General features: G+C 39.7%; 1 protein-coding gene across 1 annotated transcript in view; it reads right to left on the reverse strand.

The window, feature by feature from the left end:
- ERC2 (ELKS/RAB6-interacting/CAST family member 2) overlaps positions 1-27,842 on the reverse strand; it is a 905,732-nt gene that overhangs the window by 272,477 nt on the left and 605,413 nt on the right. Inside the window, 1 exon segment of the mRNA XM_017894219.1 lies at positions 25,056-25,216. Coding sequence (XP_017749708.1) covers positions 25,056-25,216 — 161 coding nt within the window.

The raw sequence follows: 27,842 nt of genomic DNA on the forward strand, positions 1-27,842 counted from the left end.
CATACACACACACACACACACACATATATGTTACATATATATATTTACACACACACACACACACGCACATTTTTTTTTTTTTTTGCTCAGAGTGGCAGAATATGGGCTCCACATTCTAGTTGCTGCTTCATCTATGCAGAGTCCCTGGCATCTGAGAGAAGCCATTTGACCCACTTTAGGCCAATGACATAGCAAAGGTCCTTGGAAGGGGGTGTCCCTTCCTAAATATGGAAAGATGTCCTTTCCTACAGGCAAGGTCATTTGGCACTTATACTTCCTCCTGCTGGGACACAGATGTGATGGCTAGAGCTGTGGCAGAAATTTTGCAACATGAAGATAAAAGCTGGCTATAACAGAGGATAAACTAGGATGGCCTAGTTTATCCTGGACTGCCTGTCTCCAGACTTATTGTTACGTGAGAAAACGTATTATTCCATTTGTTAGGTTTTCTGTTAGAGCAGGCAAGTACATTCTTAGCTGATATCTACCCTGATTTCTCTTTGACCTAGAAGAAGCTACAGAGACACTTTGCGGATTTACTTGGACCTATTTAAGAAGTAATTAGAGGTCAACTTGAGATGTCGAATTCTGCTGCCCAAACCTGTCACACTTCCCTTTCTAGCAGACCCACCACATACTGCAGGATCACACAACACAATTACCGAATTATGGTTTTATCATTGTCTGCAATATTTTGACTTCCCTTGGGTTCCAAAATATTATGTTTTAAAATCTCCATACTTGCCCTTGGTTGGGTTCCAAAAAGAAAAGACATTACTGGAGAGCCTGTGCCTTCCTAAGAAGCACTGACAAGAGTACATCTTGAAGTGAGTACATTAATGGGTGTCCTTTAAACCCTCCACTTCCCATTTTCCCATTAGAGCCTCCTTAATTTGGCACCACAGGATTCACTTAAATTACCTTCTTAGTTGGGATTAGGGGAGCAAAAGGAGACCACAGCGCCCTGACCCTGACGGTTCAAACTGTCAGCACCAGGAGACTGACACACTTTTCTCCTCGCTAATCCCGCACTGTATGGCATGGTCTCAATTTTGGAGAAATATGAATGCTTATACACTTAGCCAATCCTCAAGTGATTCAGATAGACTCAGTACTGAATAAGTGAGCCACTTATGTATCTTGAATATCTCTGCTTGCTCGATGCCAGGGCCTCAATATTTTGATAAAGCGATGACAGGAAAACACAGAGAACAAAAGCAAAAGCAAAGAAAATACTATAAGTATGTGGAAAAACTATGAGCTGCTAGAATTTATTTTTTGTATGTTAGAGAGGGAATATAGTTCCCTAATGCAATTTTCAAAATGTAGATTTTAGAAGCCAGATTGGTTTTCCTTCCTTTTTCAAGGCAACTGAAGCAAAGTTGGGCTCAGAAAATTCAAATTCAAGGGCCAATTTCTAAAAGCCACTTTGAATGGTTTTGCTCCAGAATGTGCCAAAAAAGCACACCAAAAAGAGCTTTTAAAACCCTCCCTGTCTGTAGCAGCACTGTCAAATAGAAATACAACACAAACCAGATTTTCTAGTAGCCACATCATAAAAGTAAAAAGAAACAGGTGAAATTAATATTAATATTTTTATTCAACCCAAAGTATTATTATTTAAACATGTAATTAATATATAAATTATTATTGAGATGCTTTATATTATTTTTTGCACACTAAGTTTTTGAAATTGTGTGTGTTTTACACTCATAGCACATCTCAATTGTACTAGCCGTATGTCAAAAGCTCAATAGCCACATATGGCTCACGGCTACAGTACTGGATAGCACTGGTCTATAGTACCTATCCACTCTGTAACACACACACATACACACTGAGTTAATAGCATAAAGGTTGTCATTATAGCAGGATGATATGTAGCTCTTTTCACCCCTTCTACCTGTCCCATATACTCAGTAGAGTGCAGGAGACATAAATCAGCTACAGGTATATATATATATTATATATATTATATGTGTGTGTGTATATATGTATATGTGTATATTACATATATATAATAGCTTAATCCAGATAAAGTTTTTGTTATTCACCATTTTTGACTCTAAAATGGCAATTTCATATGGTTCAAATTAATATTTTAACCCAAAGATTTCATGAGAGGAATTACTGTGAGATTCAGATCTAGGCATATAGTAGACCTTCCAAAAAGTTACTGACATGAGTGGCTGCTAATTGCAAAGATAACAACCACTGTATTTTACATTCATGTGGAGCAATTCATTAACTATTAACACACTCGGTTCCTTCTTTTTAAGCCAACACACAGCTTCTATAAGTCTGACTGAAAGATAATATTTTATCAAAAAGCAAGGCACTGGCCAATGATAGGTGCTCTTGGCCACCACGTGCAGCTTAAGGTCTATGACTGCAAATGCCTGAAAAGATATAACTTAAATGCTTCAGAAGCCCCTCAAACTTAGTCTGTGCCAAACTGTCACCATCATCACAATCATAGTCATCATCATCAGCAGTACCACCACCACAGCCATCATCACTGGGTCATCATCACCATTATCACCACATCATTGTCATTACTGTCATTATAACCATCATCACAACCATCATCATATCACCATCACCACCATAATCATTGTTGTTCATCACCATTACCAACACCATTATCACCATCATTACCATATCTCCTGTTTAGTAAGCCCTTACTTAGTTCCTTTTACCCACTTCTTCACCTGTTGAACTATTCAATCTTTAAGACCCAGTTTAAATATCAACTTTAAGCCACTCCTGCAACCACGTCACAGGTCAAATGAATTTCTCTCTCATTTCTTGGGAACTACTGAAAAAGCCCTTTGTATATATCTAGGTTATAACATAATGGCCCAATTATATAATCTTCTCTACCTACTTTCAGCTCCTACCACTAGGCCTGGTACTTACTACAAGACTCAAAATAAATATAAGTTGATTGAATTCAAATGAGTGGGTTTCACTTCAAGCACCAGTGCCTTTCACTTGGTAATGCATTCCTTCGATGCTGAGCTAAAAAATGATTTTGAGGCTGTGATCTGATATTTGCAATCATTTTATATATATTCTCCTTTCAAACAGGCTGTACATAAACATAGGCATGGACTATAACTCGTATGTCTTTGCAGATTTCGGAGCACTCTGCAGAGACCCACTTTAATAAATATTCACATACCATACAATTCATCTACAATTCACCATTGAACTATGGTTCAATGAGTTTTTGTATATTCACAGAATTGTGAAAACATCACCACAATCAAATTTTAGGAAAGTTTTTTCACGCCAAACAGAACCCTATACCCATTACCAGTCACCTCTCACTCTCCTTCCACCAGCCCTAGGCAACCACTAATCCATTTTCTGTCTCTATAGATTTGCCTATTTGTCATATAAATTAGATCATACAATGTGGCCTTTCTGACTGGCTTCTTTCACTTTGCATGATGTTTTCAAGGTTCTCTCATGTTGAAGCATCTATCAATACTGCATTTCTTTTCATTATCAAGTAACAGTGCACTGTATGGATGTACCATCTTTTGTCTATCCATTCAACATCAGTTCATCCATTTGAGTTGTTTTCACTTTTTGGCTATCATACATAATGTTGCTATGACCCTTCATGTACAAGTTTCTGTGTGACCATATGTTTTCATTTCTTTTGGGTATATATCTAGAAGTTGAATTGCTGTGTCATATGGTAACTTTGTTTAACATTTTGAGGAACTGTCAAACTATTTTCCAAAGTGGCTGCACCATTTTACAGTCCTATTGGCAAATGTACGAGGTTTCCAGTTTCTCCACATCCTCACCAACACTTGCAGTTTGCCTGTCTTTTTTCTGGTAACCATCCCAGTGGATGTAAAGTAGTATTTCATTGTGATTTTTATTTATATTTCCCTAAAAACTAATAACTTTAAGCATCTTTTCATATGCTTACTAGTCATTTGTATATCTTCTCTAGAGAAATGTCTATTCAAATGCTTTGCCCATTATAAAATTAGGTTATTTGAGTTTTATTGTTTAGTTATAAGAGCTCTTATAACTCTTATAAAGGATACATATCCCTTACAAGCCACATTATGAAATATGACTTGCAAATATTTTCTCCCATATTGTAGTTTGTCTCTTCTTTATAGTATCCTTTGTAGCACAAAAGTTTTTAATTTTGATGAAGTCCAATTTATCATATTTTTCTTTAGTTATTTGTGCTCTTGGTGCCATATCTAAAGCGGCTTTGTATAACCCAGTTTCACCAAGATATATGCTGATGCTTTATTGTAGGAGTATTATAGTTTTAACTCTTACATTTAAGTCTATGATCCATTTGAGTTCATTTTTGTGCATGGTGTGAAAGAGCCCTGTACATAGCTTAGAATTTAAGAAATAATCCATGAAGTGTTTTGTGTATTTCACAGCCACATTACCAATAATGTCTTCTTTAATGGCAACAATATTTGAGTATGCCTTCTCTTGAGTATTTCAGAGACAGACTTAGCATTCAAGATGTCCAGAGAAATTAATACAGGAAGAACCTGGGAAAGCTTCAAAGCTTGTTGATCATCAAGTCACTGTTAATGTTGGTAAAATTCCCCCAAAATTGATTTTACATGGTCTTGGATATCTTTTATATCATTATCTTGAATGATTTATATATTCTGAATATTGAAAATTCATTAGGAATTTATGTTTTTTTTTTTCTTTTTTCTTTTTTTTTTTTTTTTCTTTTGGTGTTATTTATCCTTCCTTCCTCCCTCCCTTCCCTTCCTTCCTGTCTTCTTTCTCAACACTCTTTCTTCCTTCCTAAGTCCCTTCCTTTCCTTCCTTCCTAACTGCCTTTTTCCCTTATTTACTTCCAAATTTCCTTTCCGAATTCTCCTCTCAAATCAAGTGTAAGCTGACTGAAAACCTCCTCTATGTCTGACTGAAAACCTCCTCTATGGGTCATCTTGGCAGGGCTTTCCCACCTACCACACCCACCTCCCACACACAGTGCCTAGCATAGGGCCTGGTATGTGGTAGGTGTTCAATAAGTGTTTTAGGGTTTAACTCAAATAGTTAAGCCCTTTCCATGAGTTCTGAATCTAAGCTGTAAGGGTTCCTTTCATCCATAGTGACTGTACATACACAATTCCATATTCAGTTTTGGTGGTGGAGGTAGGGGAAGCATTTATTTTATAATAACTAGAGAATAATAAGCATTGCTTCGTGTAGATGAAAAAAACGAGAAGAAATAGTAACAAAGTGCAATCACATCTACACGAAATATATGCATGAGAATAGAGACTAAGGGAAAACTGAATTAAAATGTCAAGTCTTTTTCTTGAGTAAACTCATTCTTCTTTTTGCTAGTCAATATTTCTCATAATATGTATATGTAATTTCTATTTTTTAAAAAAGGTAAAACTATTTCAAAATAAATATTTACTCTTGATTTTCAGATATGAAAAGAGATGTAATGTCACTGCTATTGGTCACTTTAAAATGTCAAATAAGAGAAAGCACTTTTATAACTATGAAGTTTTATACAAATTTTTATTTTGTATAAGAATTATTCTTATCTGGAATGATATAATATTATTATTCTTATCTTGGATAATCATAAAACAATGATTCAACCTTTTTCAGCCCATTATACTGTTAAAATATCTAGTACTACTAGAATTTCTGATCATCTAGCATAGATAATTTTCCATATTCATTTGGCCCTACCATGATGATAACATACCTCCACCTCCTCCTCTCCCCTGCTTTTCTGACCATGTGTACACTTCTACATATTAAAGAAGAATTTCCTGGTCCCTTAATCTTTAAGTGAAGTAAGCTCTACACTTCCAGGACTCGTTAGAAAGCACCTAAGTGGGATGAGTGGGGTGCGTGGACCATGGAACTGTGCACAAACACAAGCGCACAGTCAAGTCCTGCATCTACAACAGGCAGACTTTGCTCCAGATGTGGAATGAGTGGGCCATCATATAATCCATGTCTAAAAACTGGGAAAATCCACTGGATTCTGTAAACTGTTTGTTGGCTGGATTTAAGAATGCAGGAGCCTGTAGTTAGTTATCAGTTCTGTTCTGGTACCACTGAGGCTGAAGTGAAGGGTGCCAAGAGCGTTTCAGGAGACAAAGGCGTAATTCAGATAGCTTACACAAAAATTTAAAAAAGAACAAAGACATCCCTGGTGGCAGAAGCTGGCTCTCCCTCCCTCCCAGCTGATTTGGCGAAGTCCCTGTTCTGTGGACTTCCACATCAGAGGCTGAAGCCCTCCTAGCCCTCTGCTGGCTGCTGTTCAGTAAAAACACCATCCCATTCCATAATTTTGATCATTTTTACTTCCTCAGTTAATGAAACTTAAAGCATGTTTTCAGAGATGCTAAGGGGCAGAAGTCCATTTTGGCTGAGGTCAGTCTTGGCAGGAGTCAACTCTTCTTTTCTAAGGTTTTATATTCTTTTAAAATCATATTATTTCAAGTATTGAAATAAGAAAACATTAGATTATGCAATGGAAAGTGGCTGATGGTTGCTGCTACAGATTTTCATGTATATACTTTTAGTTGTATTAAAAGCTTAACTCTAAGCTGGAGTTTTAAATAATATTTTCCAGGCTCAATATCTCCCTGAAAAATTCCAAGCCAGTTCTGGGAGCCTCTTTCATTGTGTATCTTATTTTTTTTCTAAATCCTTTCTTATTATAAACATATAAATTATTCCTAATACCACTATGAGGGAAAGGTAATGCCAAACATTTTATATCCAGTTACAGTTGACCAACGTGAATGTAAACAATGTCACTATACAGTTTGGAGATAGCCTTTCTAATGACAGCTTGGGAAAAATGACTTGGGTTAGTAGCCAGTTTTCATTGGCTACATGTTAAGGAGAATGTGAAAATGGAGGAAACAGGAGGTCTCTAGCCTTGCTTGGTGGGGAACCTATTTGTCTTAAGGCAAACAAAAGGTTAGGAGTCAAGAATGTTGTGGTAGAAGATTATCTATTATTGCCAACTTATGGAGATGACATTTTTGGAACCTTCTTTTCTCCCCTCCCTCCATACAAATGACAGCTTTCAGCAGAACCTTCCAGAACTGTTCTGAGCTTTTAGAAAGACTCCATCTGTTTAATCATCAAATTCTTTTTATTCACCATTTGAATTTTTTTTTGGTTATGGGTTCCACATGAAACCATTCTTCTGTCCCTCCTTCTTTACCTCCCCAAATTCTTTTACCACTCAGATCACAGTCTTAGTTGAAATGACCCTCCCTCCTGAAAGCATCCCTCAACCCCATGACTCCCTCCCATCTGGAAAGCCCCATGACACCCAGGTCTTTGGTCTTTCCTTCCCAGAGCACTTACCATCCTGCATTGTAATTACCAGCTTACCCCCCAACTTCCTTATTAGAGTGTGAGCTTGACTAGGCAGAGACCATGTCATTAGGGCCAGATGCAGCACCCTCTCACAGAAGATGCCCAGTAACTATTTGTGGAATTGCACAGAGAAAGAATGCACAATATCCAAAGGAGATGAGTCTTCAAAATCCATCACAAGAAGAAGAGAAAGGGGAACTGGCACTTTCACACAGAGGCAAGAAGATTCTGCAGCATAGAGTGATTTGGCAAGAGGAAAAGACAGGAGAACTATCCTAAACACTCAAGGGTTGTGAAAACTGGATACTTCAGTGGCCTCAAAAGCAATTGCAAAAGAACCAAAGAACCAGGGAGTGAAATGATAATGTTGTTATAGTATAAAAAAGAGCAAATTTTTTTTTTTTTTTTTTTTAGACAGGGCATCACTCTATCATTCTGTCGCCCAGGCTGGAGTGCAGTGGCATGATCTCAGCTGACTACAACTTCTGCCTCCCGGGTTTAAGCGATTCTCTTGCCTCAGCCTCCCGAGTAGCTGGGACCACAGATGCCTGTCACCATGCCTGGCTAATTTTTGTATTTTTAGTAGAGATGGAGTTCCATCATGTTGACCAGACTGGTCTCGAACTCCTGACCTTAAGTGATCCTCCCGCCTCAGCCTCCCAAAGTGCTGGGATTACAGGCATGAGCCACCACACCCGGCAGGGTAGACTTTTCAAGAGACAGAGTTCTCTGAAGAAGGAATGAGTTCCCTCAATGTTAAGTAGATTTATTAAGACTTGCTAAGTAGCAGATCTATGCTAAGTGTTTTACATGTATCAACTCATTTAATGCTCAGAAGAATCCCACGGGAGGGAATGTGATTTACACACTTGGACAAGGTCACAGAGCCAGTAGAACAGCTTTAGGGCCAAGATTCAAATCCAAGTCATCTGATCCCCTGAAGCCCGGACACTTACCCTTGTGCTAATGCATCCCTCATCACCCCAGTGCTCAAGCAGATACTAAGAGACCCCTTCCCAGGGGTTAAGGAGCCCAAGGAGGTAAGGAACACCACCAGATGAGATTACAGAGCAGAAACACCGTTTCCATGACGACATTTAATTGTCACCTCTCAGTCTTCCTTGGCTCAAAGCCAACTCTCAACAGAACTGTGATGGACACAAAGTCTGTTTTGGTATGGGACTATGGCCTTCACATTTCTCATCCCATTTCAGATACCTTCTCTCCCTAGCTTCCATTGGAGCCAGGGCTAGAATGCTGCTCAAGTTCCTGACCCAGCTGTTATAGCATTTTGAATCAATCCCCTCTAGAGCAAACAGATTTGAAAGTCAATTCAAGCCCTAGACAAAAATCTAGGTCAACCCAATGATATCCCATGGTTACCTAATTGAAGGATATTTGGATATGGAAGCCACCCCACTGACCCTGCAAATCACCAAAGTGGTGTCAAGGTTGGATGTACAATAGACATTCAAATAATCAATACTGGAGTAAGCTCCCAGAAAGCTGGGACTGAGCCATGACTGGATCAATATCTAGTACAGTGGGAGGTCCTCAGTTATGGCTCAATAAATGAGAGTTGAATTAATTAATCCTCCAGAGCAAGCAACCATAAAGAAGTGAATTTTTTCCCAATAAAACAGGTGGTTTTGGGGGTAAGCCGATATGATGCTGATGTGATCCTTAAGAAAAACAGTGCAAGAAGCTGAGCGGCTTATGTTCAGACCTCACCAGAGATTCAGGTGTTTAATTTCCGTACAAAGAAGGCTTAATCTCAGTTTCATTCTCTGCAGAAAAGCTACTATTAATCAGGATCCAAGAACCCTTAGGTGTAGACACTGTGGCCAATGATCAGTTCAAGCTCAAACTCTGAAAGTTGTTTCTTCAAAATCCGGAAGAGGCACCATTCAGCCAAGAAGTTGAAAAGAGACAGGAAATCCCTTCCATTTATATGAAGAAATGTCAATAATCATAAAGAGACAACAAAACTCTAACCAAGATGTAATTATGTCAGCCCTGGGACATCAAGACTTAAGCAAAATCCTCAAAGAACAGAGCCAAAATCAATTAAGGAATGTGTCAGTGGTGTAAATCCTTCTGATGTCCCCATATAATACCACCAAATGGTCCATTTTGCTGTTTTACAGCAATTTTTTTTTTAATTAAAATCTAAGCCTTTCATATTTGGGTGCCAGAGGGTTTCACCTCTATGGGGAAAAGTCTTTGTTAGAATTCTCCTCTACTTTAAAGAGTTTGTAATTTGGTGTCAAGATGTTTATCTGAAAAAATAATATTTATACTGAAATATTTATGGATGAAATAACATAATGTCTTAGTTTTGCTTCAGATAATATAGGGATGAGGCAGGAAAGTGGGGAATAGAAAGGAAACAGGACTGGCAATGAGCTGATAATTGCTGAAATTGGATGGAGGTCATGTGGGGGTTCACTTTAGTATATAATTGACATTTTAAAAATTAACAGTAATTTACCCAAGCCCATTGGCCCAACAGAGAAGAGATGGTGTTCCTAGAATACTCTACTCCATTCCACAGAGGCATCTCCTGCCTTTGGAGGAAGAGAAACAACTACTCATCAACACCAGACTCATGGTCATACCTCCTTTGAGGGCTTGTATGTTTCTCTCCACATATCTGCATGGATGCCAGGCTTCCATGCAGGCTTCTCATGGCACTTTCTAAAAATACAGGATTTACTAGGGGATTGTTAATTACTTAAAAGTCTCTTCTCCAAATATAGGCATTTGAGAAATTCAGCTTTGCAATGGGCAGTTAGCTTCAATAGAAAAGCCTTCTCAACAAATGAAAGCCTGCAAAGGAAAGTTTCACAGCTATTTAGGAAATAGTTCTCCAGAAATTTGATAGGCAATGCCCAGACATGAGAGTAGATTATAAAAGGTTCATATTCAATCAGTTGCAGAGAACTGAAAAGGTATATGTCCCCAGAGAAAAGAAAATGGCTCTGAGTGATGGCCAAGTGTCTAGGCTACCCCACCAAAGGCTGAATAGTAGAAAATGCTCTTCTCTAAGCTTTCTGAATCTACCTGGTCTGAGCCCATCTGCCTCCAGAGGTGCTGGGCATGAGCCAGTGTTAAAACTCTACTAGTGCCACTAATACACTGGCTCAAGGTCCATAATATTTCAGGAAAGAGTTGGGCCACAGGTCCAAGGTGAGAAACAACAGACAGATATAGGCTAGGACTAGACCAGCTGTTCTCAAACAGGGGTGATTTTGCCCTCTAGAAGACCTCTGGTGGTAATGTCTGGAGTCATTTCTGACTGTCACAACTGGGGGAGGGAAATTGACACTGTCATCTAATGAGCATAAGCCAGGAATGCTACTAAACACAGGACAGGCCCCACAAGAAAGAATTATCCAGCTCAATCTCAACAGGGCTGCACTGAGAAACCCTGGACTAGAGCAACAGTTGCCAAAATCATTCCCCCACAGCTCTCCTGCATGCAATGATGAAAGTGTTGAGGGGAGCCAATGCAGAGTGGGCAGGAAGAAAGGAAAAAGAGGGTCATTCTTCTAGTATGCCCACATCCAAATGTATTCTCCTCACAGAAGCCAGAGGCAGGGCGGTGCCATTGTCAAACACATGGCCAAACCACAGGACAATCCTGACAGGTTCAAATCCCACCTTTGCCATATGACCCAGGACTAGTTAGTTACTTAATCTCTCTGAGCCTCTGTTGCCTGAAATGTAAAATAGAGATGATAACAGTACTTATCTTGGAGGGCTGTTGTGAAGATTACATGAGTTGATATATATATATAAAGGTCTTTACACTGTAGTTATTTGTTATTCTTTTCAAAACACAACCCAGTCATGTCATTTCCATTCCATGGGTTTCTGCTTTTCTTAGGATAAACATCAATAATCTGACCATGGCCCCAAGGCCCTGGGTGGTCTGGCCTCTGCCCACCTCTCCAGCCTCAACCAATCTAGTTTTCCCCTTTGATCTCTATGCTCCAGTCACACAGGCCACCACTGAGCAAACAGAAGGCAAATCAGTCCTTCTGCCACAGGGCCTTTGCACAGGCAGATCCCCTCTTATGGAATAAACTGACCCCACCCACCATCCCCACCCCTTCCCCTAATGTGGCTCCCAAACACATCTCAGGGTGCCTTTAGGAAGCTTGGGTCCAGGGACCTCTCCTCTTTCATACACTTACCCAGTTGTCATTCTGCATTCTGATGTCTCATGCTTTGACTGGACATTAGACTGTTAACTAGGTACTCAATAAATAAATATTTGTTCATTCTCTCAAGAAATAACTGACTTCCCAGCATAATTTGTTTTATGAATGAGTCAGTGACTAAACAAATGACTGAATCCTTGGGAAGGAGCGCTTAGCTTGCCTTACGTCCGTCTAGTGTGTTGCATTAGAGCAGTTGCAACAAAAAGCTGCAACTGCCTTCAGCTCCCTGGAAACCAAAAATGCTCTGAGCTTGCTTGCCTCCAAGAATGCTACCCATACCTTGGAGGCAGTTGACTTGTACTTGACCAGGGACTCCTAGAATATTCTCTTTGCTTCTGTCTCAATAAACTCAGTCAAACCAACTTTCTGTAGGCTGAAGAATAAGGCGGGGAGGCTTTTCTTTGTATATGGAAGGAGTATGGGGCTGTTTTCACTTGACGTGAAACTGAGACTGGCTCTGGGAACTCCAGCCCCACATCTTTCTAAGGTAGGAGCAGCAGAAGTCATTCATGTTGAAGGGTCATTTGAAAGCCATTTCTCTTTACAAAACCACAGAATGGTGGTTTTGTTTTAGTGCTTTGACTTTAGTATCAATCAGCTTATTTTCCTGGAATTTCTTAATATGGGAAATGTAAACATTTTCGAACAACATATTCTAACACTTGTTAGAATGATTTGTTAGAATGATTTAACAATGATATAACAAATCTTTAAATGATTTAACAAATGATTGTTAAATCATTCTAACAAATCTTATGTATTTGACCGCGGCACCATGGCCTTCCCCACTGTACTGGTCTAAGTCCTGAAAGCAACAGAATTCGACACAGATGATTCCAATGAGGAGACTTCAATGGAGAGGCTACAGAAGTAGGGGTGGGCAGGGTTAGTGAAAGAAATGAGACCTTGAGGCATCCAGACACTAGCAACACTGGACAGCCATTACCACACATCAGGCTGAAGGGCCAAAGGGAGGAATGAGTCAATCCCAGCGACACTGGGAGCCATGAATGGGCACTGCTGAGAGGGAGCTGTAGTCATGGAGAGAAGCTGCTATGGCCAGAGATGTGGCCCCAAAGCAAGAAGGGAAGCAGGAGAAAATTCTCTAGATTTTTTTCTCTTCTGCCTCTCCCATCTCCTGAAGTACCTCTTACTGGCCCCAGACCCTCCCCAGAGTTAGCCAGCAAGGGAACCCCAGTGATGCCGCTCACAGGGGTCAGTTTCCAGGAAAATGACCAGGAGAGGGGAAGCAGAGAATAACCACTGGACCTACCCAATCCCACACTGCCTTATAATAAAGCATTAGTTGACAGGAGCCTTGAAAATACATTGAAGGGAATGTTTTCCAAGAAAACTTCCAGAGGCAGAGCCAGGAAGAGAAAGAAGCTCCAAGCTCAGGGCTCAGTGAAATGAACACAAAAACACCAATTTCAAAATAGAGTGGAAAGACAGCAATTGAACTGTTATCATAACTGCATGCTGGCACTGGCTGCAGTGCACTCTGCAAATGTCTTCAAGTAAGTGAAGCATCAGGGGTAAGGTAATAACAGACTCTCAGAGTTGGCCTCAGCTTCCTGCAGGTTCGAATTAAGATCCCAGGGCTTAACCAAAAGATCAAGTCAAACACTGCATTTCAATTTTCACAATCTGTTGGTTCCCAGATTCCGTGACTGGAAAACAAAAGACTCGTCCCACTTGACTGGCAGCTTGCCTTTGAGCTATAGTTCTCGATTGCTTTGCTCCTGAGAACTGAGTGGTCTCCCTTAACACATCTCATTCCCCAGGCAAAACTGCCAGGGCCAGACTCTCCTTTTCTGCCCCCAAACTCACTCACACACGCATACTCTCTCTCTCACCCCTCTTCCCACATGTTTGGTCTCCTTTGGTCTGCCTCCTGCCCAAAAGTCAAAATTAGAATCTAACAAGACAACCATTATGTTGAGAAAATGCGGAAAGCATGTTGAACCCCTGTGCTTTGTAAAGCACCAGAACAGGGATAGGAAAGGGGGAAAAAAAAGACAAAGAGGAGAGAGAAAGATGGGGAAAAGTGAAGAGAAGAAGGAAGAGAGGAAGCAAAAGAAGAAACAGGAGATGGAGTGGAAGAGAAGACAGAGTGGGTAAGAAAGGGGGAAAGGAAAAGAGGCAGCCAGCAAAAGCAAAGTATAATTTTCATCAACATTCATTCATTCATTTGACAAACATTTATTGAGTATTTAGGAGAGATCAAGAACATTCAAAGCCCACCTCCATGCTATTCCTCCCTTAAAATCCTCTAAGTCTTCATTGACTTGGATCTTTTTGTAATAGCTCCTTCCAATGAGGAAACAGATCTTGATGTTTACCGTCTTCATCCTTAGGGTTGAGACTTTGCTTGATAATATTTGGACTGGATTTTACCAAGGCAAAGAAAATGTTACAGGGAGGCAGAGAAACCCTACAAACTGGGATTTGCCCAAGACCTGCCCTTCAGGGTTGAGGCAGGCATCTGGCATCCAGGCAGCAGTTGGTTTCCCTTGGATGCCCACATGCCCTGCACTGGCATAGATTGTCCACCTCACCAGTGTTCTCATTTCTCTTCTATCCTCTCTGCTCTAAATGAACACCGTAAGAAGTGTTTCCCTAGAAAAAGATCTGGCTACCCAGAGGGATGCTGTGAAGAAAGGAACAAATGCAAAGGAGAGACAGAAGTGGAAAGAGAGTAAAGGGGCTGTTATAACTGTGCATCAATTTACAGGACCAGCCTAACCCTTGAGGACCATCCAATTTCACAGTCTCAATTTAAAGTTGGGCACACTGTGGACCAGAAAGAACCACAGGTTAAAGAATGATGGAATTCTGGAGCTAGACAGGATTGTGTTATCTGCCAAGCAGCATGCATTGATGGAACAGGTCTTTTGGATCCCAGCCAGGGTTTATATCTCATAGGGAGCTCCATCCCCTGAGGATTTGAATCTGAGAACTGTCAATTCCACTGGGGACCTACATGGTGAGCTGGTCTTTAATGCCAAGAAAGCAAGCCAGAATCAAGAGGTCAAAGTCATCTACACAGAATGGGAAGTCCCCAGGCCACTACAACCCCTATGCCTGATCATTGTGCTGAATGGGAAAATAAATCCTGTGTGAATTCCATGTGAAAATAAGTCAAGTTAAATCAGAGATGAGACCCTACAAAGCTCTTCTCTCTTCCCTAGTTTAAGAAACACCAGTCTAAAAAATGAGGCTAGTTACAGGTTTCTCAACCTCAGTACCACTGGTATTTTGGGCCAGAAAATTCTTTGTTGTTGGGGCTGCCCTATGTGTCGTAGGATGTTTAACAGCCTCCTGGCCTCTACCTACTGGATGCCAGTGGCACCTTCCCTCCAGTTGGGATGACCAAAAATGTCTCCAGACCTTGCCAAATGTTCCCCTGAGAGGTAAAACCACCCCTAGTTGAGAGCCACGGCCTCAGAGAATCACTGAATATTAATGAAGTCATGTGAGTCCACAGGCCTGTTACCAGATGGAAAGACCAGGTCAGGTGTATCTGGGCTAAACCAACTACAACTGGCAGAGTCAGGCTATGAACTAGGGTGCTCAGGGTTCTGCTCACTGCACCAATAATTCTTTTTCTTTGCTTTCTTTTCTCTTTCTCTTTTTTTTTTTTTTTTTTTTTTTTTTTTTTTTTTTTTTTTGAGACAGGGTCTCATTCTGTCACCCAGGCAGGAGTGCACTAATGCAATCACAGTTCACTGCAGCTTCAACCTCCCAGGCTCAAGAGATCCTCCTATCTCAGCCTCCTAAGTAGCTGGGACCACAGGTATGCAACACCATGCCTGGCTAACTTTTTGTATTTTTTTGTAGAGACATGGTTTTGCCATATTGCCCACACTGGTCTCGACCTCCTGAGCTCAAGTGATCCACCGGCCTCAGCCTCCCAAAGTGCTGAGATTACATAAATAATTATTCCTGCAGGATTTGATGTGTGATTCCTCTGTACTCTCAGCTCCTTAGTGTTTCTTTGTGTGATGTGGCTGCCCTGTCCCTTGCCTCAAGGGGTTAAATCTGGCAACACCCCCTACAGCATTAGATCAGGTACTGCTCAGAATTCTTTCAATATGTTGTTGCTCTTGGATTAGAAGAAAGGGCCAAGATTGCCTCCTCTGACTTGCCATCTTTTAGGAGGTTGGAAGGCCTGAATATTTTTTTTCCCTTTTTTTAATGGGTGACCTTCCCTAGCCCCTATGCGGCTGCTGTGAGGATAGAGATAACATGAAGTATGGTGCTTGGAATTATTTAAACTCTATGATTCACAAGCATTTAGATTATTTAACTGCTGATTATGATTATTTAAGCTGAAAGACTATACTTCTCTAGCTCAGAAAATGTTTGTATTTCCATTAAAACCACCAGGCTGAGGGCCTTTTGACTGACATTTTTCACTATTAAAACTATACATATAGTGCATGTTTTTGGCCAGAAGACAGTGTGTCCCTTATTTTGTTTTAAGATAAAGAAAGCCAACTTCAAAGGCCTTCTCCAACTAGCTCTCCTCAGGCCCCCTTCCTCCCACCACCTCCCCATCCTGCTGTCCTCCTGTCCCAAAGAAGGGAAGAAGCACCTATCTGCCCACTGCTTTCTACTATTTAACGAAAACTGGTGCCACTGTTCCCACACTTGAAATCTTACACTGATATCCCAAGTTCTTCATTGGGAGACAGTGCTCTCAGTCGCTAAGGCTGTGAACTATAGTGTCAAACAGACTTGTATTTGAGTTCCACATATATGAGCCTCAGTGTCTCCATCCACAGAATGGGGGCAATAATACTCCCCACCTCACAGGAGGTGACAGCACTATCTGGGTGAAGTACTTAGTCCATGGAATCAGCACTTAATAAGTGTTCACTGGTAATATTAATCCCATCACCCAAAGTCTGCATGCACTGAATAGTATATATGCCTGGGCTAATTTAATTCTCTGAAGACATTTTGATCCAAGATAGTACATTCCTCAATGTACTTTTACCTGACATGCAATTTCACTCATCCCTGCTTGGCTCATATATTTAATAACCTAAGAATTTTACGAAAAATAAATGCCTAAAAATTCAGGGAAAATTCTACTGTGGATGTATTAGAGCAGCGTCCTAAACCATGCAGTAACTTTCTTTTTTCTTTCTTTCTTTTTCTTTTCTTTTTTTTTATTGGTAGAGTTTCTGCATTCAAATTAAGTTCCTCAAGGGAAGGAACAAAAAAGATCCCAGTATTTCCTAAGTATCATCTATGTGACAGGGCATTTATTTAGTGGAATTACCTACAGGAGGGGTCTTGGAGATTGCCTTTGCCTTTCACTTGGGATGAAAATTTCCTCTGCAGCATGCAGAACAGGTGAGATCATTCCTACTGCTACAGAGTTCTTTTGCACTTAAAGAAAAATCTTCCTCCTCTCACATTTTGCCTACCAACTCTAGCACAATCATCTGAGGCAGCATGAATCAAGTCCAGTTTTCTTCTTACAGTCACTTCTTTAATAGTTAAAAGAAGCATCTGTCTTCTTGGCCTTCTCTGGACCTAATACCCCTTACCAGTGGAGCTATCCCCAGCACGATGAGATTTTCAGGTATACTTCAGCTTGTTTGCTCACTACATGCCTCCTCACAGTCTACCAACCATGGTACCCAGAAATGAACTCAGATATGCACTAAACATACATGTATACAAATAAATATCTGTTAGGAATAGACTAGAGGTGTAATTGCAAAGTTGTTTTTTACTGCTAAGTGACATAACATACCAGTTGACCTATTTTTCTTCACACTTCATTCACGTTGTCAGAGACTGCTAATTACCCCTAATATCCAATTCTTTCCTTTCCTTCCTTGGAACTGGATTCCCAGAATGCAACTAAAGGCTACATTTCCCTGCTTGGTCTTGAAGCTAAGTATGACCATGTGGCTTAAAACCCTGGCCAGTGGGCCCCTTCCCCCACACTTGTTCTCACATCTAGTAAAATATAAGCTCCACCAACAGAAGGATTTTTGTTCATAGAGTCCTTTCTGTTCACTAAGAACAGGGCTTAGATAAGTGCCTAGGGCTTAGAACAGTCCTTGCACATAGCAGATGCTCAGCAAATATTGAATAAACTGTGAAATGACTCAGATGTCAATGGATGGGATGTGTAACTTCAAGGACAGGGAGGTTTTTTTCTCATGTCTCCTTTCTGATGGTTGGAATAGGGATTGTTGGATAGCTGGAACTGAAGCGAAAGTCTCACACTAAGAGGTGCAAGCAAATGCTAAAAATGGCAAAATGTCAAGACAGAAGGAACATGAGTCCCTAGTGATTACAAAGCTACTTGTATGAGCTTCTGGAATGTGGGGTTTTCTGATTCTTGCATTTGAAGCGAACTAGAACATCCCTCTATTCTAAAGTTATTTTCTTTATAGTTAAGTTTTACTTACCCACTATAAGTTTTATGTTCAGCATCGTTTTTTTGTCGTTTTGTTTTGTTTTTGCTGTAGACTATAAGCCATTAACTTCAGAGTTAAAAGAAGGAAACAGAAATCTGGAGTGGTAAGCAACTGTGCATTTATGTCACTGCCTGCAGCTAAAACCAAACTTGATTTTGAGTGAGTCATTTTTGTGACATTTATTCCTTCCCTCTCTGCTACCCGTCCTGAATCAGTACATGTAACTCAAAAAGCTTCAATAGGCTTCATCCATGTTCTAGCTGATTTAAATACCTGTTGGAACTGAGCAGGTAGTAAAGAGAAACAGATGACAAATAGGACATTCTAGGATACATTACCATAGTATTTAATATTTTTTTAATTGGGCATGTTAAAGTTTTTCTAAATAAACTACTGGTTAGAGAAAGAATAGTATTATAACAAAAAAAAAAAAAAAAAAAAAAGAAAGAAATTCTTGAATGGAGAAGGCCAAATTGTAAATTAAAGACAGGATTAGTGTATGCTAACTGTAATGGATGTAAATAACATATTAATATATGTATAGCCTTTTGTGGATTAAAAATCACTTTCTCATGAATTTATAATCTCAGTCAATCCCCATAATATCTCTGTAGGCTAGCACAACCCTCTTGTTTATTGAGTTTATCAACTTTAAGTAACAATTGGCTTCAAAACTCTTCTCCCAGACTCCATTTATCCTGTCCAAATTGCTAGGCACTTAGGATTCCATCCTAAAAAAATGTGATTTGTCTTTTCTCATGTTGGCATGAAGTAAAAAATAAATTGATTTTATCATTTCTGCACCCTTGCTCTCCTTTGAAGGGTACTTACCTAATGAGTGGCTCTCTCAGAAAGGATCTTAGATCAAAGAGGCCAACAGGGTAATGCCCTCGAATAAGCTGCTGCCTTACCTCACTGTAAATGTCCTAAAATAATCCAGTGTATACAAAGACTTGTGAGGCTATCTGGAGAAGATGTCTAAAACCCAACAATACCCAGTAAATTAAGATGAATTGCACCATATCGTCAGATGAGTTAAAAACATAGGGGCCTGCTGAAAATGTTTGTATAAGCATAGGATATCACCACCAAAAGTCTAAAATAAACATTTCAAAAAATGTGACTATTAAGCAACTATCAAAACCCTTATTCAACTTAGCATTTTATACTAAATGAAAAATATCAATTAGGATGCCAGTCTACCTATTAAACTACTAAGTTTAAATCATCCAAGCAAATGCACACAGATTTTTAAGTACTGTATCTCACGGCCCTCAATTCCTTTTAGCCACAGATTTCAACTCCACCTGCCATACATTAAATAATTGGGCTTTGGTTACTGGAATGTAAGCTTATTAACTGGCATTAATAAAATCAAACATAAAATGATGTTCTTAATATACTTTTAATAAAATCCTTTTAAATATGAGTAAATGTAACAAAATTGAACCATTATGAAATGTTTTAGCGAGAAGTTTCGGATGTATTTTAAGTAAAAGAATAATCTTATACACAAGGAAAGATGAATATTATGTACTATGAAAATATATGGTTGGGAACTGTTAGTTTCTTCCAGCAGAGGAATAATAACCGGCAGTTAGAATACCAACCAATAAAGAACAGACTGAAGAAGGGTATTGCTGTGGTTTGAATATTTGTCCCCTCCTAAACTCCTATTGAAATTTGATCCCAGGTGGGGCCTAATGGGAGATTGGTGTTTCGGTTGTGGGGTGAATCCCTTGAATAGATTAATGCCCTCTCCCTTGTGGGTGAGTGAGTTCTCACTCTGCTAGTTTCCCTGAAAGAGCTGATTGCTAAAAAGAGCATGGCTCTTTCCCTCATCTCCACCTTGCTTCCTCTCTCCCCATGTGATCTCTGCACATACAGCTTTCCTTTCCCTTCTGCCATAAGTGGAAGCAGCCTGAGGCCCTCACCAGAAGCAGATACTGGCACCAAGCCAGTACTTTATCTATGTATCTATTCATTTATTTGCTTATTTGTGTATTCATTTCCTTCACTAATTTTATTACAATGCAAGCTCAACAAGGTCATGTTTGTTCATCTAAAACAGTACCTAGCACATGGTAGATCATCAGTGAATATTTATACATTTTTTAACTAATCCATCCTTTCGTTTTCAAATACTTTTGAGTGCCTACCATGTGACAGATTCTCAATATCCAACATTAAAAGAAAATTCCACTGTAAATAAAATAAAATCACATCCTGAGAAATCCTTACAATGGAAGAATCAGGCAATATTAACTCACTCTAAATCCAGTCAGCATTTAAAATAAGAAAAGCTAAAGAAGAATGGTAGGAGAAAATGTAGGTCAGTGTGGCACATGTCCCAAAATGACGTAACACAAAACAAAACTTTGGGTAAAAATTATACAGCCTAAGAGTGGATGTAACTATAAAAAGATAGTACCAGAGGTCACTGTGATGATTAAACAGTTCTGCATCTTGACGGTGGTGGTGGTGACACAAATCAACACATATGATAAAAGTGGATATCATTAAACACACACAAACACACAAGTGCATGTAAAACTGGAGAAATTGGAATAATGTTAATAGATAGGTAAAACTGGAGAAATTTGAAGAAGGCCGGTAGATTGTACCAATATCAATTTCCTCATGTGATATTGTACTTTAGTTATGCAAGATGTTACCAATTAGGGAAATGGTTGAAGGATATGAGAACCCTCTTTGTATTATTTCTCGCAGCAGCCTGACAATCCACAGGTATTTAGAAATATGTTAATAAAATAAAATTAAACAGCAGAATGCTTATCAAAACACTGGAACTGAGACAGATGCCCAATAATGACATAAACCTATATGACAGTATATTGAGTAATTAAAAATAATACGATCCTATGTTTGCAACATAGAAGGTTGTTCACATTCACAAAAGAAGAGGGACTTGCAAAATATGCAAGTACGGTCCAATTTTCTTTACAAAATAAGGAGCATTTGCAAAAGTATACACCAAAATGCCATCAGTGTCTCTCTCTCCATGTTAGGATCATGAGTAATTTTTTCATGTTGTTTCTCTATACTGCCTCTTTTTTCCTTTAAAATGAACAATATCACCTAACAAATATCTAAACAAATATCTATCTTTGGATGGGGTTCAGGTAAATTCTGTATAGCTCTGGAACAAAAACCAAGACAAATGGAAAGACATTTCAGTTCAACATAAGGACAAATGAGCTACCTGTAAGAGCCATGAAACATGAACCACCACCTTATGGGCCCATGGCCTGCCATGGGAATGGTGTTCACCAGGGCCTGGTGAATTCCTTATGAGTAATCCTGTGAATGGGAGACTGGCTTGTGCAGGCTGGGAGGTTGGACTCAGTTGCTTTCCCATTCTAAAACTGTGCCATTTGGTTTGCAATGAATTTAACAGATACAACCTCTTATTTCAAAGGCCCCTTTTAGGTTTCAAAGCACTTTCACATGTGCTGGTTTATACTAATTTTAGTTTGCTACTTAAAAAAAGAAATCTTATCCCTATAAGAGTTCTATAGAGTAAGCAGGGCAGGTATTACCACCTCCATTTTACTGAAGAGAAAACTGAGGCAACCAGAGAGTGAGGTTTAATGTTATGGGGTGAGACAGAAATGAGCTATGAGATCACAGTTCCTTTCTCTTGACTCACAGCCCCACCCCTCTTCCCTCTAATATCACACAGCCTCTCCCTTCCCACCAGAGTTTGGAAACTGGGTAGACCTGACATAAAGATGCCTGTCTAAAGATGATGGGTGCCGGTTGAATGAAAAACCAACAATGCTTGGCACAGATGCTAACAACTCACCAACAATGATAATACCCATCTGACTGTTCCCACGAACTTACGTGGACTCAATCAATGTCAAGTAACCCGTGTGTCAATTCAGCTTAAACACTGTGATTGAACAAACCAGTGGCGAACTTGAACAGCCCAAGAGGCTGGTGCCTCTAGTTGAGGATCTCAGTCAATATACTTGCCCTGCATCTGAGTCCTCCCATAGTCCCAGGGCAGAAGCCCACAGGTTGGGCTTCTAGGCCAGTTAAATAGTGAATAGGGTCCATATCAGGCTTAATGAAGCAGGGCTTTGTTACTTTCACCAAAGGAATTAACACAGGAATTTTGTATTTATTTTGCAGTGGCAGCAGATTAAGCACTTCAGCAATAATGTGGCAATTCACCAAAAGAGGTCTTAGTTAGGTGCTATCTGAAACCATGAAGTTAAGTGGGAAAACATACACATGGAAAAAGTTTATATGTTTTAGAAAAATAAATCCAAATTTTAGATAAATGATACTCTTCACAAAGTATACTAAACAAAGGACATATTTTCATTGGCTGATAGTGCTATTTGCATACATATATCATTTTCTGTGTGCCAAGCCCTCTGCTGAGAACCCCTCCTCACAACCACTCCCATTCAAGTCATTACGGGAGGAAACTGGAAGTTTAGTGAGGTTAAGGGTATTTCTCCCAAGTCACACAGTCACCAGGTGGAAGCAACAGGATTCCACCCGGGGTCTGATGACTCACAAACCAGCATACTTCACCATTACTTGTTCTCTCAAAATGTTGAAAGTATATGCTCCTTTTATAAACAGGAAGTAATTAAAATTTCTTTATAATGGCATAATAAATCACTTCAGGAGATGGAGAGTTAACTTGAGAACAGTTGGAAAACAAGGAGAAAAACTAGGCTGGACTTGACACATAACACACAGGGAGGAAGAGGAGAGACAGGTGAACAGAAAAGAATACGGGCTGATTGAATCAATGGACCCGTATTGCTAATGCACTAATACTAGCATTGGCTATTGTTAATAAATTATTTTTATTCTATACTACATTTATTATGGAAAGTAAAATGCAAAATAAAACATATGCTAAATTTTCAAGGGTAAAACTAAGTCATAAGTTGAATTTCAGTATTTTTTTTCTCCTTCATTCAAACATCAAATCCAAAATGAAGGTGGAAGTATATGTAATTCCAAAATCTTTCTCTATTCTTGTATAAATCATAACATTCCACCTTGTTTTCTAGGAAATGAAGTTTTATTGGTCAATATCAGCAAGATGGAAACTTTCTCAAATAAACCATTTTATGACCTTTGTATATAGATATTATAAAAAGATATAACTTTAGATTCTAACATGAAAACATTCATAAATGGACTTTCCATTTTGCATATTGCTGTTTCTTCAGTTTAACACTACACTATACTTTTGGTCTTTCTCAGCTGAGTGTTTATACACATATTGACAGTTGTAATTTTTCTGGGTGTCATTTAAATTCATACACATATTCCGCAACTAATTACATAAGTTAATCTTTTAAACAACAGTAACTATTGGCAAACATCAAGATTTTATGTATGCTGTGCTTATAAACATGTATCCTTTCAACAGTGTTAATAAATTAGTGATGAAGGTGATAATATCACAGATACTTAAAATACTTTTCTTCTTAGCTACATAAAATTCGGCCTCCAGTATTCAATCTAGTCACTCACTCAACAAACCGTTGAGTGCCTATCATATTCAAGACACTGTTGTGGGCAGCAAACAGTCACTGAGCACCTCCCATGTGCCTGGCACTGCCCTCAGCAGCATGATGACTACAGTGACTCAAACAGACACAAGTCCCAGTCTTAATGAGTTCACATAAATTCCTCAAGAAAATTAGATAGCAGAAATGGAGCTTGAGGTAAAAAACTGGTTTTGTCGTGGCCAGATGGCCTTAAGCAAATTATGTGAATCTCTCTGAGTCTCAGCTCCCTCAACTCTGAACTGAGTATAATCATACCTGTTCTTATTATATTATATTTGATTAGAAAAAAATGCTAGTTTATATGTGAAAAAAAAAAACCCTACTTATTCTTTGGTCTTGGAGAAACTGAGGTAGTTGATGAGGAATAAATGTTTTGTCCTCATTATTAAATCCTTCAAACTATTTCATTCCATGCTTTCCATGATCTAAGCTTTCTGCGTTTAATGCTAACCATGTGTAAGGCTTGCTGGGTCACCATAAGGTCACTTCCATACCTAGCCACCAATTTCAAAGTCTGTGTTACAGGCTTAAGATGCCGTAATTATGTATGTTTCCCCTTATTGTGGAGGGAAGTTCGATTTAAATTATAACTTAGTGATTATTTCATTTAAAAACACAGAGATGCTCCTTGTTGACTAGTTCTTTACAAACAGACCTATTGCAATTGATATTTATGAAAATCTCTCAGTAATTTTCTTTCCTATGTTGTTCCGTGATGATGCTCTTTCATTGTGAGAATGAGATAAGACTGAGGTGTAGGTGGGTGTGTCACAGGACCACAGGACAACCATTTCCCAGCACTCAGCCCCACGTCATTGATTAAATCAAAGGAAGTGATTAGTTCCAATCCAATCTCCCTGATTTAGCTTCCCAAGCCCCCACCCGGGTGGGGTGTGGCGGGGATGTGGGATTTCCAACCTATTTTTATAAGCCCAGCAAATCAGAGTTTCACTTTCTAAACAAAGAGGTGCCAACCTTGAGACTCTGCGAGAGCCAACACAAACCAGGCATTGTACACAAGTGAAAAGAATATAATTAGCAAAGTTATAGTCACAATTAGGAAATACTCCTCAGAAAAGTTTCCAGTTTACTGTGAGCAGCGCTCAAATTACCATTGTGCTTAACGAAGCCTCCGTCTCTTGGCTGGCTCAGACCTTTCCAACAGATCTATGAATCCCAGCACCATCCACAAAACACAGACACCCAAAATCTAGAGCTGGATCTGTATTTTTTTCAATAACAGATGTGAGAAATGTGCAAATGGAGACACCAAAGTTACAATTAAAACATAAGAAACGTACTTTCAGAAATGACCAGGCAAGTGTGAGCTAAATTATTCTTTCTCTGAGCTCTTTCTTCATCTTCTCTAGCCCTTCCCCTTTCCCACTCTCAAGAGAGGCTAGAAGAGAGAGGCTACAAAAGCAACAATGGGTGCTCACTTCATCTCCAGGATCTCCTCCAGCTGTTTCCTCCTCTCAATCCGGAGGTTGGCCAAGTGCGCTTCTTTTTCGGCCAGGGACTGCTGTGTGGAGGCGAGGCGTGCTTTGGTGGCATCCAGTTCCTGTCTGGTCTTCTCCAGTGCATTCATCAGTTCCTCTATCTGAAAGGCACATGGAGCTCTGTGTGTTATTTCTCCTTCATTCAAGCACAAGACATCCCTTGCTAGCCTGTGTTCCAACAATAAACACAAAGGAATCATAGGGATCCTCGAACTGGGCCGCTGTGTCTTGGAGCCCTTTCTTTCTTTGTCATTGAAACTATGAGGATGCAAACACCTAAGAATGATATAATGGACTCTGGGGAGTTGTGGGGAAAAGCTGGGAGGAGGTTGAGTAATAAAAGACTACACATTGGGTTCAGTGTATACTGCTCGGGTGATGGTTGCACCAAAATCTCACAAATCACCACTAAGGAGCTTACTCATATAAATAAATATCACCTGTTCCCCCAAAACCTATGGAAATAAAAAATTAAAACAAAACAGAGCAAAAATCCTTAAAAAATGTTTCAAACACAAGAAAAGTCCAAATTTCTCCAAGGTCCTTGTTCAATTGGATTGCCCAATAACCTTTATAAAAACTACTTAATGTATTTATTAGAATTGGGGGTGAATGGCTTGACCCAATTTCAACCTCTGTTTGGCAAAAGTCTCAGATACTTCCTCACCACTGAAGGAAGGCAACACTCAAAAGGCATTTTGCCCAGCACAATATACTTTTGTGTGTAGGCCCCAGAGTACTTTGACAGGAAGTTAATCTACGTGTTTCAAATTCGGTCACATTTTAACCTATCAAAGCTGTGTTTGGTAAAAGCTATTCGATGTCCAGGGAGCCTCAGGAGTCCCTCTCACCTCACCTCCCAGCCTTACATTCAGGAAGCAAGGTTTGGCCAAAGGTAAACAGAATTCCAGCCACAAAAGGTTCAAGTTTGGTTTGCCCCTGAAGTTTGAGAGGGTTCTAAACTTGAAATAAATGACATGTAACTTTTATAGGGTGCTAATACACCGTAGAAATAAGCCAGACTATCAAATATCCAGGGTTTTCAGCCAGGTCCCAAAAAATGAGACCCGGGAGCCCTGAGGCAAAGCCTTATCCTCCCCAAACCTTTGGGGACTTTTAAAAGGCAACACACAACGAAAAAGGCTGGTGTTTATGGTTCCGTTCCAAAGACTTCCGTGGAGCAAGCTGGTAAAATGCCATCCCTTGCACAGATGTAGGCTGTGTCCACCCTGCTGATCCAAAATCATGATTCCAGGAAGTTTCTAGATTCGAGTTGATGTTTGGCTTTCTAAAACACCCCTTCCAGCTGAACTTGGCAGAATAGGCTCATCCATCACTAAAGTCAACAGAACGCCCTTCAAAATGTGTCAATGACATGTTAAGTTCCAATTCATAAAGACTTTCTACACAATTTCTGCAGTTTTACATGGAATTTATTCAGAATAAGCATTATAGTTTACATCCAAGGTAAATTACGTACTTTTAAGATTTAGAGGCCGGGCGATTTAAAGCCGGCGCGGTGCTTCAAGCCTTGGTTTAATTTCGCCAGCAACTTTGGGAGGCCAAGACGGGCGGATCAATGAGGTCCAGGGAGATCGAGGAACATCCCTGGCTAACACGTGAAACCCCGTTCCCTCTACCTAAATTCAAAAAATTAGCCGGGCCGAGGGTTGGTGGCGGGCCTGTTTGGTCCCAGCTACTTCAGGAAGGCCGAGCCGGAGAATGGCGAGAAAACCCGGGAGCGGAGGTTTTGCAGTGAGGCAAAAATTCCGGCCACTGCACTCCAGGCCTGGCCGACAGAGCCAAGACTTCCCGTCTCAAAAAAAAAAAAAAAAAAAAAAAAAAAGATTAAAGAAAACACCCTTCCATTTTGCCCTGATAAAAGAGGAAATTTAATGATCATGTAATTTAAATCAAAGCCAAAACCAAAAGAGTTTAAAAGCAAGGAATATAAAGAACAACCTATGAAAGTGACAAAACCACCCCTATTTAACTGTAGAGTAAATTGCATTATTCTTTAACTTTACAGATCTATACAGTTTAAAAAGTATTAATAAACTTTTTAGTTTCTCATATAAGTTCACAGGACATCACAAATATGACTAGAAACCCAAAGCAATATGTGATGAAGTTAAAGTAGAGTTTTAAGTTTTCCTCCCTTTTCTATTTTGATACACTCAATAGCAGTGACCCCAAAACTCAGAATTATGATCATTCCATATGCCAATTCAGATAGTCTGCCTGACCCTCCATATGAGATGGTCTGTGTCCTCATGATTCCTTTTCTGTCATAAATCGTTCTTTATTTCAAACATAATATTGATTTCAGAGGAGTGGGAGGTCTCCATTATTCTCATTTGTTCAATCTCTCTCATTCATCGAAGCTGACCTATCTGCAATCTGTAGACACGGAGCTATTCAGCTGGGTTTCCAAGTCTTAGGTCACCTGCCACCGGACCACTTAGGGCAAACACTAGCTAGTTCTACATTAACCCAACTTTAAATGACACTTTAGCCTAAAGATTTCAGGCTGCTCCAGCCATTTCAGCAACAAGCACATGGAGAAACCTGGGCACCTGGGAGACATAATCCAGAGTTGTAAGTGATGGAGATGCCACTGGCCTCCAACATCAGTAACTGCTAGTATCAGATGAGACGAAACTGCTCCTCTCAACACCTTGGAAGCAGAGTTTTAAAATAAGTTCCCAGGCCAAGCTCCTCACTCTT

This window comes from Rhinopithecus bieti, unplaced genomic scaffold (genome assembly GCF_001698545.2).
Source record: "Rhinopithecus bieti isolate Rb0 unplaced genomic scaffold, ASM169854v2 scaffold_21649, whole genome shotgun sequence".
In the NCBI taxonomy this organism is placed as follows: domain Eukaryota; kingdom Metazoa; phylum Chordata; class Mammalia; order Primates; family Cercopithecidae; genus Rhinopithecus; species Rhinopithecus bieti.